We start from the raw sequence: 14,715 nt of genomic DNA, 5'->3' as shown, positions 1-14,715 counted from the left end.
AAGTCCTAGGTTAGAGATGCATAAGAAAAAATGTCAGAAGAGCCGTGGTGACCAGCTTGGTTCCCTGAGCCACAACCAGAGACCTGGAAGTGAGCTGATGCTGCCATGGACCCTGAGAAAGCCTCCTGAGAGGAGCATGGTGGCTGTGGTCACATAGCCCCCTGGAAACCAGATCCCATGCAGGGGATGGATGTAGAGGGTGGCCAGGGAGCAAGCTAGGGCAGTGCTGAACCAGCAGGGATCTTTCAGAAATCAGTACCCACGGGCTTGCCCAGGGCCAAGGGCAGAGAGGAGGCCCTGCCTTCGTTCTAAAGAAATATGAGCAGGATGGAACCAAAGATTGAGAAGTTCTGAGATCTGGGTCTTGAAGTCTCTTAGGTGAGGCAGGCATGTTCTTGCAGAGAACAAGCTGGAAACTGAGGGCAAGAATGAAAACTCAGCAGGAACACAGACACACACAGTGGGGATACTCTGCAGAGTCTACAGAGAGAGGGACAGACACCCCACCCCAAGCCTCGCAGATCGGCGCTAATAGAATGACTGCAGGTCTGGGAGCTAGTGCCCACAAAGCCAGTCAGGGGAGCAGCTGCGTGCCTCTCTGTCTTCAGGGGATCGGTCATTTCCAGGTGCTCGTGATGACCCAGTGGTTCCTCAAGGGAGTTTGGGTTCAGCGTGTCCCTGGCCCTCTTACCAGCTGTAAGCACCCCAGCTACCATCCTCCTCTGTGAAATGAGCAACCACAGCATCACCTGTGACAAGGGTTCCTCAAAGGCTGCCCTCCCATCCCTGGACCACACAGTTACCATGGTTACTCCCACCTGCTGCTCAGACCCCACTCCTCATTTGACCTCCACAGGGATGCACCCCAGGTCCACATTCAAGCCCATGCCTCCCTCTCACGTGCTGCTGCAGTCTCTCTCCTTTCCTTTCCTGGCAGATATGTGAACTCATATTTAACTGTGTGTCTATGTGTCTTTTTAAATTTATCAATATTTTCTTTTATTGAATCTGGGTTTTGACTCAAGTTAGAAAAATCGTTCTCTGCACTGTGGTCATAAAATAAATCAGCCTGTTTTCTTCTATCGTTTTGTGTTTCTTTCCCTCCCTTTTCTAAATTGAGATCTCCAATCCATTTGGAGTCTACTCTTGTGTACATTGGGAGAGATGGATCTGATTTTATCTTCTCCAGAAATGGGTCTTCTGTTGCCCCAACATCATTTATTAAAAATCCGCCTTCGTCCAGTGATTTCAGATGCCGCCTTTATCACATACTAAGTTTTCACATGTTGTTGTTCAGTCACAGTCGTGTCCACCTCTTTGTGACCCATGGCCTGCGGCATATCTACCCTGTCTCTCACCATCTTCTCAGAGTTTGTTCAGACTCAAGTCCATTGAGTTGGTGATGCCATCCAACCATCTCATCCTCTGCTGTCCCCCTTCCATATGTAATTGAGTCTATTTCTGGACTTTCCTATTCCATTGGTTTACCTATATACTAATGCAGCAGTACCAGACTGTTTTCATCATAGAGGCTTTATGTCTTAATATTTGGTAAGGCTAGTCTACCCTTGCAACTTTTCCCTCCCAGTGTTTTCTTAGCTTTCCATATATAATTTCAGGATCAACCCATTTAGCTCCATAAACACATGTTTTTGTTATTGTTAATGGTATCCCATTAAATTTATTAGTTAGACCGTATGACATTTTTATGATGTTGCTGTGGATTGAATTCCCACCCCTAAACTCTGATCAGATGACCTCCCTTGCATGGTTTGAAAACAGATGACACTCCTTAGTTTTCCATTTGCCAAGAAAAATAAAATATCCCAAGTTCCTTTGCGTGTTCCTCCTTGGACCATCACCTGGCCCTTCAGCTCCACTTGCCCCGTGGCAGCACCCCAGGGGTCATCTGACTGGGCACAGGCACAAAGGAGCCATCACCTCCCTCATTTGGAACCTTTGACTTTCTTCATGTGGCCTGCGTCCTGCTGGTTTCTATGGCTGCCACATACTGGGTTCCTAGTGGCCACTGCTTTCCTCCAGGTGGACACCAAGATCTGCCTTCCATTCCCTTCCAGCATCTTGCCCCGTGTGCAAGGCCAGCCCATCGGCCTGCAGTCTATGGCATCTACTCCAGCCTGCCATGTTCCCCACACCCCTTCTTGGATGCCTTTTCCCCGAGGCCTCACAAATCACTGCCTGGGCTTGGTGCCTTAGTTCCCCCCACCCCCCACCCCTGCGACCTTTCACATAAGGGCTCTCCTGCAAGGCTAAGACAGAGCAGAAGTGGCTTCCCCAGGTGCTGATCCTCCCTTCTCTCACCCAACACCATAGATCTCATCCTTCTCCGAGCCAGTTCTTCATTTTCTACCTCTTGCGTAATTTTGCCTCTCAGACTTTGGGTCACCCTCACTTATTCAAGCCTCTAACAACTCTTCTCCAAATGAAGTTCGCTACCTTAAATTTGTCCTTGATGATCTGCTGTCCTCCTGACTCAGGCCATATCCCCTTCAAGCTGGGCTCATCAACAAGCACCCAGTTCAACCACACTGCTCCTGGGGGCTCTCCCCAGTCTTCACTCGGGTGATAATTGGACTTTTAGAGGCAGAGACTCGACTCTGAGCCTCTGCATCCTCTTCACCCCTGATCTCTCTGGATCATGTCATAGAATCCTACCTCCTCAACAGATGCTTCTCACTTATTTTTTCTAAACCAAGGGACAATCTGACCCTGCACAGCTCTCTCACCTTTTGCTCCTACAAACCAGAGGACTTACGACAACTCTTAGCCAAGTTCCACCCCCACCCCGCCCCCCTGCACTTAGCCAAGCTCTCTGCACTGCTCCTCCTTATCAGGAAGTCAAGTCAGAAGCTCGTCAGAAGTCTTCCTCTAAGCACGTGAGACTTCCATCAGATTCCTAGAAAACTGAAATTGAGTCTCATTGGATATCCAGCAGAGACCTTGTGAAGGTCCCATGCTGCAGGAAGCTGTCCTAGAACTTGGGGATAACACAAGAGGGGTCAAATCCCAGCCTCACTTCTCAGCACCTCAACAACAGGGTCTGAGGTTCTTGACCTTCACAATGAAAATAAAAATCCCTGCTTCATGAGGATGTTGTCAGAATCCAATCAAAAATACATTCTGTCCAGATTCTAGCTGTGCAGCAGAATGACCCGGAGAGTTATTGTTCAGTCTCTCAGTGGTGTCCAATTCTTTCTGATCCCATGGGCTGCAGCATACCAGGCCTCCTTCCCTCACCATCTCCTGGAGTTTGCCCAAGTTCACGTTTATTGCATCAGTGATGCCATCCAGCCATTTCATACTCCGATGCCCTCTTCTACTTCTGCCCTCAATTTTTTCCAGCATCAGGGTCTTTTCCAATGAGTTGGCTGTTTACATCCATGTAACCAAACTATTGAAGCTTCAGCATCAGTCCTTCCAATGAGTATCCAGCATTGATTTCCTTTAAGATTGACTGGTTGTATCTCCTTGCAGTTCAAGGGACTCTCAAGAGTCTTCTCCAGCACCACAGTTTGAAGGCATCAGTTCCATGGCCCTCTGCCTTTTTTACCATCCAGTTCTCACAACTGTACATGACCCCTGGAAAGACCATAGTCTTGACTATACAGACCTTTGTTGGCAAGGTGATATATTTGCTTTTCAACACACTGTCTAGGTTTGTTATAGCTTTCAAGCCAAGAAGCAATTACTAACTCTTTAAACAATTAAATGCCTGATGCTAAGTCATGGATGGAGCCTCATGTGGTTATAACCACATGAGGTTCTATAAGGATGCCAGTTTTAATGTCAGATGGTCCATTACCCAGTTTCATCACTTATTAGCTCTCTTAACCAGACCAGGTTGCTTACCCTCTCTGAGGCTTGTTTTTTTCCTGGGTAGGAATAGCACCATGAATCTCAGAGATGCCCTTGTGGCTCTCACAGGCTACAACCTCCCAGAGAGAGAGAGGCATTTTTTAAAGTACCACCCCCAGAGATTCTGACTGCATGGATGTGAAAGTGCAGTTGTCAGAAAGCTTTGAGTTGTTTCCGATGTGCCCACAAATATGGGGACTGCAGAAATCACCCTTGTAAAATGCCTATCAGGGCACCCAACGAGCAGATGCCACTCTGAAACCTGAGTTCACCTTGCTTCTGGCTTTTCTTCACCCACCACCTTGACTTCTGCCCAAACCCAGCATCTGCTCTTCTACCCGAAGCTGAGCCCCGTGGTCCGCACCATGGAGATTCCCCTTCCCTCTAAGTTCAGGGCTGTTGGGTTGTTGTTCAGTTGTTAAGTTGTGTCTGACTCTTTGTGACCCCAAGGACTGCAGCATGGCAGGCTTCCCTGTCCTTCCCCATCTCCCAGTTTGCTCAGACTCATGTCCATTGAGTTGGTGATGCCATCCAACCATCTCATCCTCTGCTGCCCCCTTCTCCTCCTGGCTAGTGGCAGACCCAGAGAGCAATGCAGAAGGATCCCACAGAGACTGTTCTCTATGTACAGCTTCCATCAGGGGCCCTATTCTAAGTTTTCAGTCCTGTCTACACCCCAGAAATAGAGTTCCTCCCCTTTGGCCCCCTTGGACCCCAGAGGCAGCAACTCCCCACTCTTACAGGTTCTGGGAACCTCAGCATCTCCTACAGGTCCCTTTAGCCAAGCCCACATCTCAGTAAACAGACACCTTACAAACCATCTTTGTATGACTTATACAATCTCCTCGATGCTACTTGGGAGTCTAGAAACCACCCTCCGCTTCCTCCATTCATCAAGACCTGTAATCAATCCTCACAAGCATTTCATTCTTCAGCCTGCTCTTCGTGCTCATGTCCTTACCCCAAATCTCCCATCCATACTTGCATCCTCCAGCTCCATCACTAGGCATGCCTTTCTGCTCATGACATATTTCTCCTAAGAAGTATCTTTATTTTGTCTATCACGTATTCTTGCTAGTTTTATTTGTATTTCAATTTGCAGTTCCATCCTCAAGTGTCAGGATTTCCCTGGGGTCTGTTTTTAGTGCTCAGTGTGGTATTCTCAAGCACACTTTGTTTAAAACCCACGACCAGTCCGTGTGTACTTTGGCATCTGAGATCAGAAGTGGCATTTTTGGCCCCTTTCTCAGCTCTTCTCCTGGGTAGCCACACCCTGGTTGTGTTCTTCTTTTGTTGTCATATCACTTGCTAGAGTGTGTTTGGGAATTTCGCTAGACTTTCCTCTTTGTTCAGTTACTTTAAAATCCTTCAGGATAACACATGTGTTTCTCTTTCTCATCCTCTTGATCTTTACCTGAAAAGCCCACCCTGTAGTGTTTTGAACCATAGTCTAAGAGTTATGATCACTGACATCACCTTTTTCTTTTAAAGTCCAATCATTGCAAGAAAGAAGCTAAAAATACAGCCCCTTCTCCAAGGACCATGCACTTCCTGCCTGAGACCCCCACGTTGGTGACTCCCCAGGGGCTATTCACGTGACTTCCCTGGCAGGAGAAGGAGACGGGCACTCACTATATCCCTGCAAGCTCTCAGCCATCTCCTAGACACACCTCAGGGAGTATGGCATGTTTCCATGGCTATGTCAGTTCCAGAAGGCTCCGTAATAGCCTAGGAAGAACCATCAAACCCTACAGGCATCAGCTTCCTCCTGGGGCTGGTGAGCAACTGCCTCTGCGTCATGCAGGGCCTGGAGTTCCTCCCTATCATCCTAATTATCTTCTCCAGAAGACCTGACTTTCTTTTTGTGGGACAAGGCTCCTACTTATACATCAATCTGTTGGTATGAACCTCCTTCCCACCACTTGTCCTCTATTGAATCCCATTCTTCTGTTCTTCCATAATTTTTTATTTTTCAGCATCTTCTCTTCTTAAATTAATTTTTATTGGAGTATAGTTGATTTACAATGTTGTGTTAGTTTCTGCTATACAGCAAAGTGAATCAGCTGTATGTGTACATATCGTTGCTCAGTCGCCAAGCCATGTCTGACTCTTCACAACCCCATGGACTGCAGCACACCAGGCTTCCCTGTTCCTCACATTCTCCCAGAGTTTACTCAAGTTCATGTCCATTGACTCGGTAGTGCCATCCAACCATCGTATCCTCAGTCACCCTCTTCTTCTGCCTTTAATCTTACCCATCTTCGGGGTCTTCAATGAGCCAGCTCTTCTCATCAGAGTATTGGAGCTTCAGCTTCAGCATCAGTTCTTCCAAAGGGTATTGAGGGTCGATTTCCTTTAGGATTGACTGGTTGGATCTCCTTGCAGTCCAAGGGACTCTCAAGAGTCTTCTCCAGCACCACAGTTTGAAAGCATCAATTCTTCAGCGTTCTGCCTTCCTTACTGTCCAGCTCTCACACGCGTACATGTCTACTGGGAGCCTTGACTATGTGGATCTCTGTTGGCAAAGTGATTGCTTTTTAACACACTGTCTAGGTTTGTCATTGGATTTCTTTACATATAGGTCACCACAGAGCATTGAGTTCCTTGTGCTATACAGTAGGTTCTCATTAGTTTTCTATTTTATACAAGGCATCAATCGTGTGTCTTCTCTTTCTCTGTCATGCCCTTCTCCCTTCAATCATTTGGACTCAAAAGGTACTGTTGCTTTCAGGAAATACCAGTAGCTAGTCTCTATACACTCCATTCCCTGTAAGAGCCCTCAGAGGAAGACTTGAAGCCACATATTCCCCCTACAAGTCCAGGAAATCTCTTGCACTTGCAGTGATCTTTGGTCAGAGTAGCCCTTGGAACTTCCATGGCCATCATTAATGTGGAAAAGGGCATGGGGTCATTCCCAGGACCCAGAGGTCTATTTGCCATGTATTTATTCTTCTAGGAAATATGCATTTATTATTTGCCAGGCTCGGTGCGAGCACTGGGCCTACAGCATTAAACATGGCCAGCATGGTCCGTGCCCTCACAGGGCTTAGAATTCAGCAGGAAACTCAGACTCTAGGTGCAATTCTTAAAATTCTGATGAGCTCAGCAGAGCAAATGCAAGAGGATCCTGGGATGGCCAGGGGGGCATGAGAGTATGCGTGCATTCTCTCTGCCACCATCTCAGGGGGATCTTGGTATTTCCACAACCGCAATCATCTCCTGACCCCTCCCAATCCCGATCAGCACCTGCTCAAACTCTTTCTGAAATAAGAACTGTTCATCTATGTGTTCATCGTTGGTTGAAGCCCAAAAGCCAGCAGGTGCACACCATCGTGGATTCAATGACAACTCTTTGCAGAAGGCATGCCCTGTCTTTAAAATCAGCTGTGGTTGAAAATAATTCCTACAGTAAAGGATTGGAGACAAAAATGATTTCAAACCTTAGAACTGAAAAGTACACTGAATAACCAGTGCTTATGGGGGAGACAGATTAGTTTTTATGTATTTCATTTTTACCACCCTCCTTTTGGAGAACAAGGGGTCTGACACGGCTAAAGGCTTTGCTGGTTTTCATATACCTTTAAGAACTAGGGATTTTTTTTTCTTTTCGGTGGAGGGCTGCTCAAACCATACTTTTTTTTTTTTTTTTAATCATCTTGTACTATGAGCGCTTGGAAGTAGCTATTTTTCACTTTATTGGAATAAGCTTCCCCCGCTTCTATTTTCCTCTGTGATGTCTGCCAAGGAGTCTGTTGTGTTGCCTCGGACAAAACTCCCTGAAACCAGCTGCCTGCAGCCTTGTACCCCACAATGTGGGTGTTGAATGTTTAGTTTTGCATCTCCTCTGATGGCTAGCCCACCAGAATACTGGCAGCATTGCATTGAGAATTCACTTTGAGTTGTAACTTTTTTTCTTTCCTTCTTTCTTTTTTAAAAAATTCCTACTTGTGAACTTTCAAAAGCAGAGGGAAAAAACTCATGTCTCTATCTCTTCTTTTTTGAAAAACAAAACCCAAAAGACTCCTGGGATTCTGCTCAGAGAACCAAAGACGTTTCCCCTCAGCTGAACTCGGCCACCATCATTGACATCCACCCTTCCTCCACCTACAGCATCCGCATGTACGCCAAGAACCGGATTGGCAAGAGTGAGCCTAGCAACGAGCTGTCCATCACCGCGGACGAGGCAGGTACGTCTGATGGGCAGGGGACCTCTGGGAGTGGGCTGGTGGGGCTCAGTCGTTAATGCAAAGTCACAGCCATGATGAACGCTCTCTGTAGCTCCACGCCCATCAAAAACACAGACAGCACTCTCTGCCTACTTTGAAGGCACTGTTCTTCAAACAGGACTCAGGTCAAGGTTCTCATACCCAAGACTTAAAAGAAAGACATATGAGGCTAATGATCTGGTGAGATTTAAAGAACCCACGCTATTCTTACAGCCTTTTTGTCTGGATGCCTGGAATCCAGGTTGACAGGAGAGCTGAGAGCCTGTCTTGCCCAAGTCCCTGTGCAGTCAGGGGAGGAAGGATCACTTAACTAGAAAATAGCTAGAATATTCTCTGTTTGGGGACTGGGGGAAGGTGGTACAGATAATTTTATTGACTGGAAACAACAATATTTCCATCATCAATGGTATTGCTGATTTTTCCTATGACAAAGTATTTCATGTTATGTTGAAAATGTCGAAGATTGAGATAGGCATTTTGAAGACAAAACAGCGCACAGGATCCTACCACCTAGAGTTATTGATGGATACGTGGATATCACACACTAAATTATTCATCACACATGCACGCGTGCACGCTCACCCACACAGACAGAGACACATACAGACACACAACCTTCGATAGAGAAGCTTGCTCGTGGTCACCTGGGGTGGCAATAACCTGGTTGCAGAGGACTAAGCAATTGGGCAGTGGACGCCACCTGCCAGCCTGCCTCCTACAGAAGAGAAGGAAGCGAGCTGCCCTAGGGCTTCTCTGCAGAAGGAAAGGGAAAGAACCACAGCCTGGCTCATCTTTAGGGGGCGAAAGAGTATCCAGCCCCAAACCTAGATTTTCTTTTCCTGCCTGCACTCAAAACTGATCAGCCACCCTCAACTGCTGCAGGGAAGGTGGAAGCTTGGGCTCAGACCTTTGTTCTTGTCTCCAAGATTGAGGGGATCATCACCAAATGATGGACCTTCCACAAGAGGTCGCTGCGTCTTTCAACTGCAGTTGTTCTTGACTCTCTTCCTTCTCTGTTTTGTTGTTGTTTAGTCGCTAAGTACTGTGTGACTCTTTGAGACCCCATGGACTATAGCCTGCCAGCCTCCTCTGTCTATGGGGTTTCCCAGGCAAGAATACTGGAGTGGGTTGCCATTTCTTTCTCTAAGGGATCTTCCCCACCCAGGGATCAAAGCAGTGTCTCCTGCATTGCAGACGGGTTCTTTACCACTGAGCCACCAGTGAAGGCTCAGTTCTCTGTTACCCTCCCTAATTGCACTTTGAACAGACATCATTCCTCTATATCTCTTAAAGACTTCCTAAAATTTGTAATCATGCCTTCCACCATTTATTTAATAAACCCCATATTGTTAGGTATGTCCATTACTTTCTTTAATTGAAGTATAGTTGATTTACAATGTTGTGCTGATTTCAAGTGAACAGCAAATCGATTCAGTTATATATAGGCAGGCATATATACATATATATTCTTTTCCATTATAACTTATGACAAGATATTGAGAATAGTTTCCTATGCTATACAGTAGGTCTTTACTATTTTACACATAGTAGTATGTAACTGTGAACCCCAAACTCATAATTTACCTCCCCTCCTCTCTTCCTTTTTGTAACTGTAAGTCTTTTTTCTATGTCTGTGAGCCTGTTTCTGCTTGGTGAATAAATTTGTCTGTATCATTTTTAGATTCCATATATAAGCAATATCTATCTCTCTCTGACTTACTTCTCTTGGTACCATAATCTCCAGGTCCGTCCATGGTGCTGTAAATGGCATTGTCTTGTTCCTTCTTATGGCTGAGTAATATCCCACTTGCATATGCACCATGTCTTCTGTGTCCATTCCTCTGGTGATGGACAGTTAGGTTGCTTCCATGTCTTGGCTATTGTAAATAGTGCTGCTATGGTCACTGGGGTGTGTGTATCTTTTCAAATTAGAGTTTTAATCTTTTCCAGATATATTTCCAGGAGTGAGGATTCTGGATCATATGGCAACTCTGTTCTTTAGTTTTGTAAGAGACAACCCTACCGCTTTCCACAGTGTCTGCATCAATTTACATTCCCACCAACAATGTAGGAGGGTTCTCTTTATTCCACACCCTCTCCAACATTTATTATTTGTAGACATCTTGAGGCCATTCTGACTGGTATGAAGTGACATCTCATTGTAGTTTTGATTTGCATTTCTCTTCAAGTTTTCATTATCATAAACACTACTATAATGAGCATCATTTGATATATCCTGTGATATATCTTTTGCCATTTCCAACAATATGTTTTATGTTAAATTCCAAGAGGGATGAAAGCAAATGCCAAAATCTAACTCCTTTCTTATGCACAGTCAACATTGTCCTCAAGGAAATCGGTTAACATTTATTGTTTTTCCTGAACTGCACCTATGTATTCATTTTTCAACTCTGGAATACATCAGTTCTTGAAAAATCATTTTTAAGTGTGGGAGATAGGATAGCTTTGTGCTTCAGTCTGAGGGCGAGCCACTTCTAATGCTTGGAAATTCTCTCTGTGTGATTTCTCATCTGCAAGATTCACTTAATGATGTCTTTCTACTCCTCACCACAAATATGTTGGGTAATTGGAAAAAACCCTAATTTCTGAAAGTGCTTTGCACGGTTCTGAAATAAGTAGGAAATGAGTGTTAATAAGCTCCTACAAAAATAGAATCTTATTTAAATATTGATGTAAACAACACACTCACTTCCTGGAATTTCATCATGCTGGGGATTTAGGGAGAATAAGTCACCCCCAAAATGAAAGCTTTGGGTCAGGGCTGAGCCTTCTCCTTCCTCTGAGCCACTTTTCTGACTCTGCCCACCTCCGTGGCCTTCTCAAGGCAGGGATGGTTTCCAGTGGTGCATTTTGCACCGTTTTCCCCATCACCATGACTGATGCAGGTGCTGTGGGGTTTTTTCTGCCATTTCCTCTGTGATCTCCCTGTAGCTGGCCGTTGCCATGGCAGTGCTTCTCTCTCCAGCCCAGGATGTCAGATGAACAGCTACTCCTGGTCACCTTTGTGCAGCCCACTCTCAGGCGTCTCTGCAGACAGATGAACACAGAGCGCCCCACCCCCTGGCTCCTGGGCTGACAGTTGGGGTTTCACCAGGCACCCCACAACTAATCATTCACTCTTCAAACTAGCTAAGGGAGGATGCGAGGGGAGGTCAGGCATGAGCAAAGAAAAGCTGCAAACCAGAACTTGCCTTGTCTTGCCGCATAGGTTTGCATGACTGAAATCAGAAAGCCATTTTCTTACATGTGATTCATGTAGAAAGGAGGGCAGCTCTCCTGACCAAAGCCTCCCTCTCCAGCTCTGCTTGGGCTGACGGGGCTTGTCCCTGCCACCTCCTGGAGGATCCCCAAAGGCACCTGTTTCAGGAGCTGCAGCCATCTCGAGAGAATATTTTCCAGCCCTATGGCCGTCTTTCCCTAAAGAAATGAGATCATCACTTAAGCAGTGAGAATCCCCAGATGGAAGCTTCTAGAAGCCATAGACCCGCTCATTTTTTTACGGTGATGCAGTGCCCAAGGGCTTCCCAGGTGGCGCTAGTGGTAAAGAATCTGTCTGCCAATCCAAGAGACACAGGTTAGACACGAGAGATGCAGGTTCGATCCTTGCATGGGGAAGATCTCTTGGAGGAGGGCATGGCAACCCACTCCAGTTTCCTTGCCTGGAGAATCCCATGGACAGAGGAGCTTGGCGGGCTCCAGTTCATAGGGTCACAAAGAGTCAGACACGACTGAATCAACTTAGCACGCATGCAAGTGCCCAAGTCTAGGGCACCCAAGCATGCCTCTCACCACCCACTTGCTGAGGAAAGGAGCCCGTAAGGTGTAGGCCCAGGTCTCCCCTACCCCCTTACTACCTTGAAGCTACACCAGGCTCCTCGTGGCCCGAGCAGTGATGACCCTCCCTTCCTGCCGCCTCCTCGTCATGTGAGCTGCTCCTGCCCGTGTCTGGAGCCTGCTGAGGTCGTGCCTCCTGTTCTGTACAGTGCCTCCCCTCTGCTGTCAAATTACTTTCTTCTCCACATAGCAGTCTCCTGGCTTCATCCAGAGGCTTGGGTCTTATTTGCTTATGGGGCTGGGCTGGGTCACCCAGTGAGAGGCATTCCTGAACTTCTATCTCTGGTTCCTCACTGGAGAATTTACTAAGGGTCTACCATGTGCTGGGTCCAAAACTGGGCAGAGACCGGGGTGTAAAAATGGGCAAAGAAGGACTGAGGCACAACGACAGAGTCTGCAACACCATGCTCACCTCTGACAGAAGCAGCCTGGGGAATTCCCTGGCATCAGAAGGTCAGGAAAGGACACTCTCATTTCCAGGGGCACAGGTTCAATCCCTGGCAGGGGAACTAAGATCCCTCAAGCTGTCTGGTATGGCCAAAAAAAGAGAAGTAGCCTGGGTGAGCAGAACATTCTTTGCTGGGCATAGGAGACCAAGACAGAATTTAGTAAGAACCAAATAAATTGAAGAACAGTTGATACCTAAATGGGGAGAGGATGAATTCATTTAGTGACTATTTATCAAATAAACAGCTTATTCCTTTAAATTATCATTCATTCAGCATGTATTATGTGCCATGTGCTGTTCTGGGCATCCGAGACACAACAATGAACAAATCAGCTTGTCCTGCCTTTGTGGGAAGGACCAAAAACAGACGTCCAGACTGGAGGCTACCGGGGACCACCATGGGTTTGACAGTTAGGAAGGGCCTGCCCACCTTGTATTTTCAGCCAAACAGAATTAGTGGGCTTCCTAGGTGGCGCTAGTGGTAAAGAATTATCATTTTTCACAGAAATTTGCACTTGTCATGGGGCTTTACCTGGGGCCCAGCAGTAAAGAATCCTCCTGCAATGCAGGAGATGTCAGCAGCGCAGGTTCGATCCCTGGGTTGGGAAGACCCCTTGGAGAAGGGATTGGCAATCCGCTCTAGTATTTTTGCCTGAGAAATCCCATGGACAAAGGAGCCTGGAGGGCTACAGTCCATGGAGTCACAAGTCAGACAGGACTAAGCATGCAGGCAGGACATAGCCTTGCCTAGAATAAACATTAGGAACTGTAAATATACTCTTCATTCATTATCTTTTACAAATTGAATAGTTTCTGTTTCTATAAAAAAAAATGCAGCAACTATATATTTTGGAAAGTCACATTCATCAGTAATTCTTACCTCTAGCCTGCTCTTCCTGTAGGAATAAGGTAAATATTCTGGTTTAAAAAAAACAGAAGAAAAAATTATTCTTTCTAGTTTTAGTTCAATTTCAATTCAAGACTGTTAAATAAATTCTTAAATGTTAAATGTCAACACAATTTTCAAATATAGTTAAATCAGTGGATACCTAATGGTTAGTCTTCAATCATGTCAGCACTGGGAATTCAGTCTGCCTTGGATTCTAATTTTATGAAATTGTCCTTTTACAATGAGATGAGGATCCATGAAAAAAAAAAATTACAGCTTAGGCATTGTAAGGAAAGCACTAAAATTCTGGAAGCAGACTAATTTTTATATCATTTTTAAAAATCGTATTTTATTGAAGCATAGTTGATTTATTTGTTGTTTAGTCATTCAGTCTTGTGTGACTCTTTTGTGACCCCATGGACTGTAGGCCACCACCTCCTCTGTCTGTGGGATTTCCCAGGCAAGAATACTGGAGTGGGTTGCCATTTTCTTCTCCAGCATCATTTTTTATATCATTTTTAAAGGGCTTGTCTTAGATGTTTTAGAAACTTAAAGTAGAAAATTCAGCACCCAAACAAAAGCTCTTCCTAATTATATTGGGCAAAGCTCTAATGTGTGTAAAATTCTTTCAGTCTCTGCCTTTAATATAGATCCTGCTAAGTCGCTTCAGTCATGTCCGACTCTGTGCGACCCCATAGATGGCAGCCCACCAGGCTCCCCTGTCCCTGGGATTCTCCAGGCAAGAACACTGGAGTGGGTTACCATTTCCTTCTCCAATGCATGAAAGAGAAAAGTGAAAGTGAAGTTGCTCAGTCGTGTCCAACTCTTCGCGACCCCATGGACTGCAGCCTACCAGGGTCCTCCGTCCATGGGATTTTCCAGGCGAGAGTACTGGAGTGGGATGACTGTATTTAAGAGAGGAGAGATCTGAATCCTTTCACGTCAGAGACTAAGCAGACTAATAAATAAATTACTAACAAACCACAGAAGTCTTGATAGACTAAGCCAAAAAGGCTTTGTGTCCTGTATAAACTGTCAGGTCTCTGGGGCTTCAGGCTTCCCAGCTGATGCAAGTGGTAAAGAACCTGCCTGCCAATAGGAGACGGAAAAGAGATGCAGGTTTGATCCCTGGGTCAGGAAGACCCCATGGAGGAGGAAATGGCCACCCACTCCAGTATTCTTTCCTGGAGAATCCCATGGACAGAGGAGCCTGGCAAAAGACCAAGCATACATACACACACACACGAAACCTCCCTGGTGGTCCAGTGGTTAAGACTCCATGCTTCCAAAGCAGGGGATGTGGGTTCCATCCCTGGCTGGGGAAGTAAGATCCCACATGCTATGTCATGGGATGAAAAAAAAAACAAAAATGCCGGGTCTGTCCTGGATACAGGGATTATCCCATGTCCCCAGATCACTTC

The 14,715-nt window shown here is 45.9% G+C and overlaps 1 protein-coding gene across 1 annotated transcript in view; it reads left to right on the top strand.

The window, feature by feature from the left end:
* DSCAM (DS cell adhesion molecule) overlaps positions 1 to 14,715 on the top strand; it is a 679,278-nt gene that overhangs the window by 526,780 nt on the left and 137,783 nt on the right. Inside the window, exon 15 of the mRNA XM_069597968.1 lies at positions 7,896 to 8,063. Coding sequence (XP_069454069.1) covers positions 7,896 to 8,063 — 168 coding nt within the window. The remainder of the gene's footprint in view (positions 1 to 7,895; positions 8,064 to 14,715) is intronic.

Source organism: Ovis canadensis, chromosome 1, assembly GCF_042477335.2.
Source record: "Ovis canadensis isolate MfBH-ARS-UI-01 breed Bighorn chromosome 1, ARS-UI_OviCan_v2, whole genome shotgun sequence".
NCBI classification, from domain to species: domain Eukaryota; kingdom Metazoa; phylum Chordata; class Mammalia; order Artiodactyla; family Bovidae; genus Ovis; species Ovis canadensis.
This window is presented reverse-complemented; position numbering and strand designations above follow the sequence as displayed.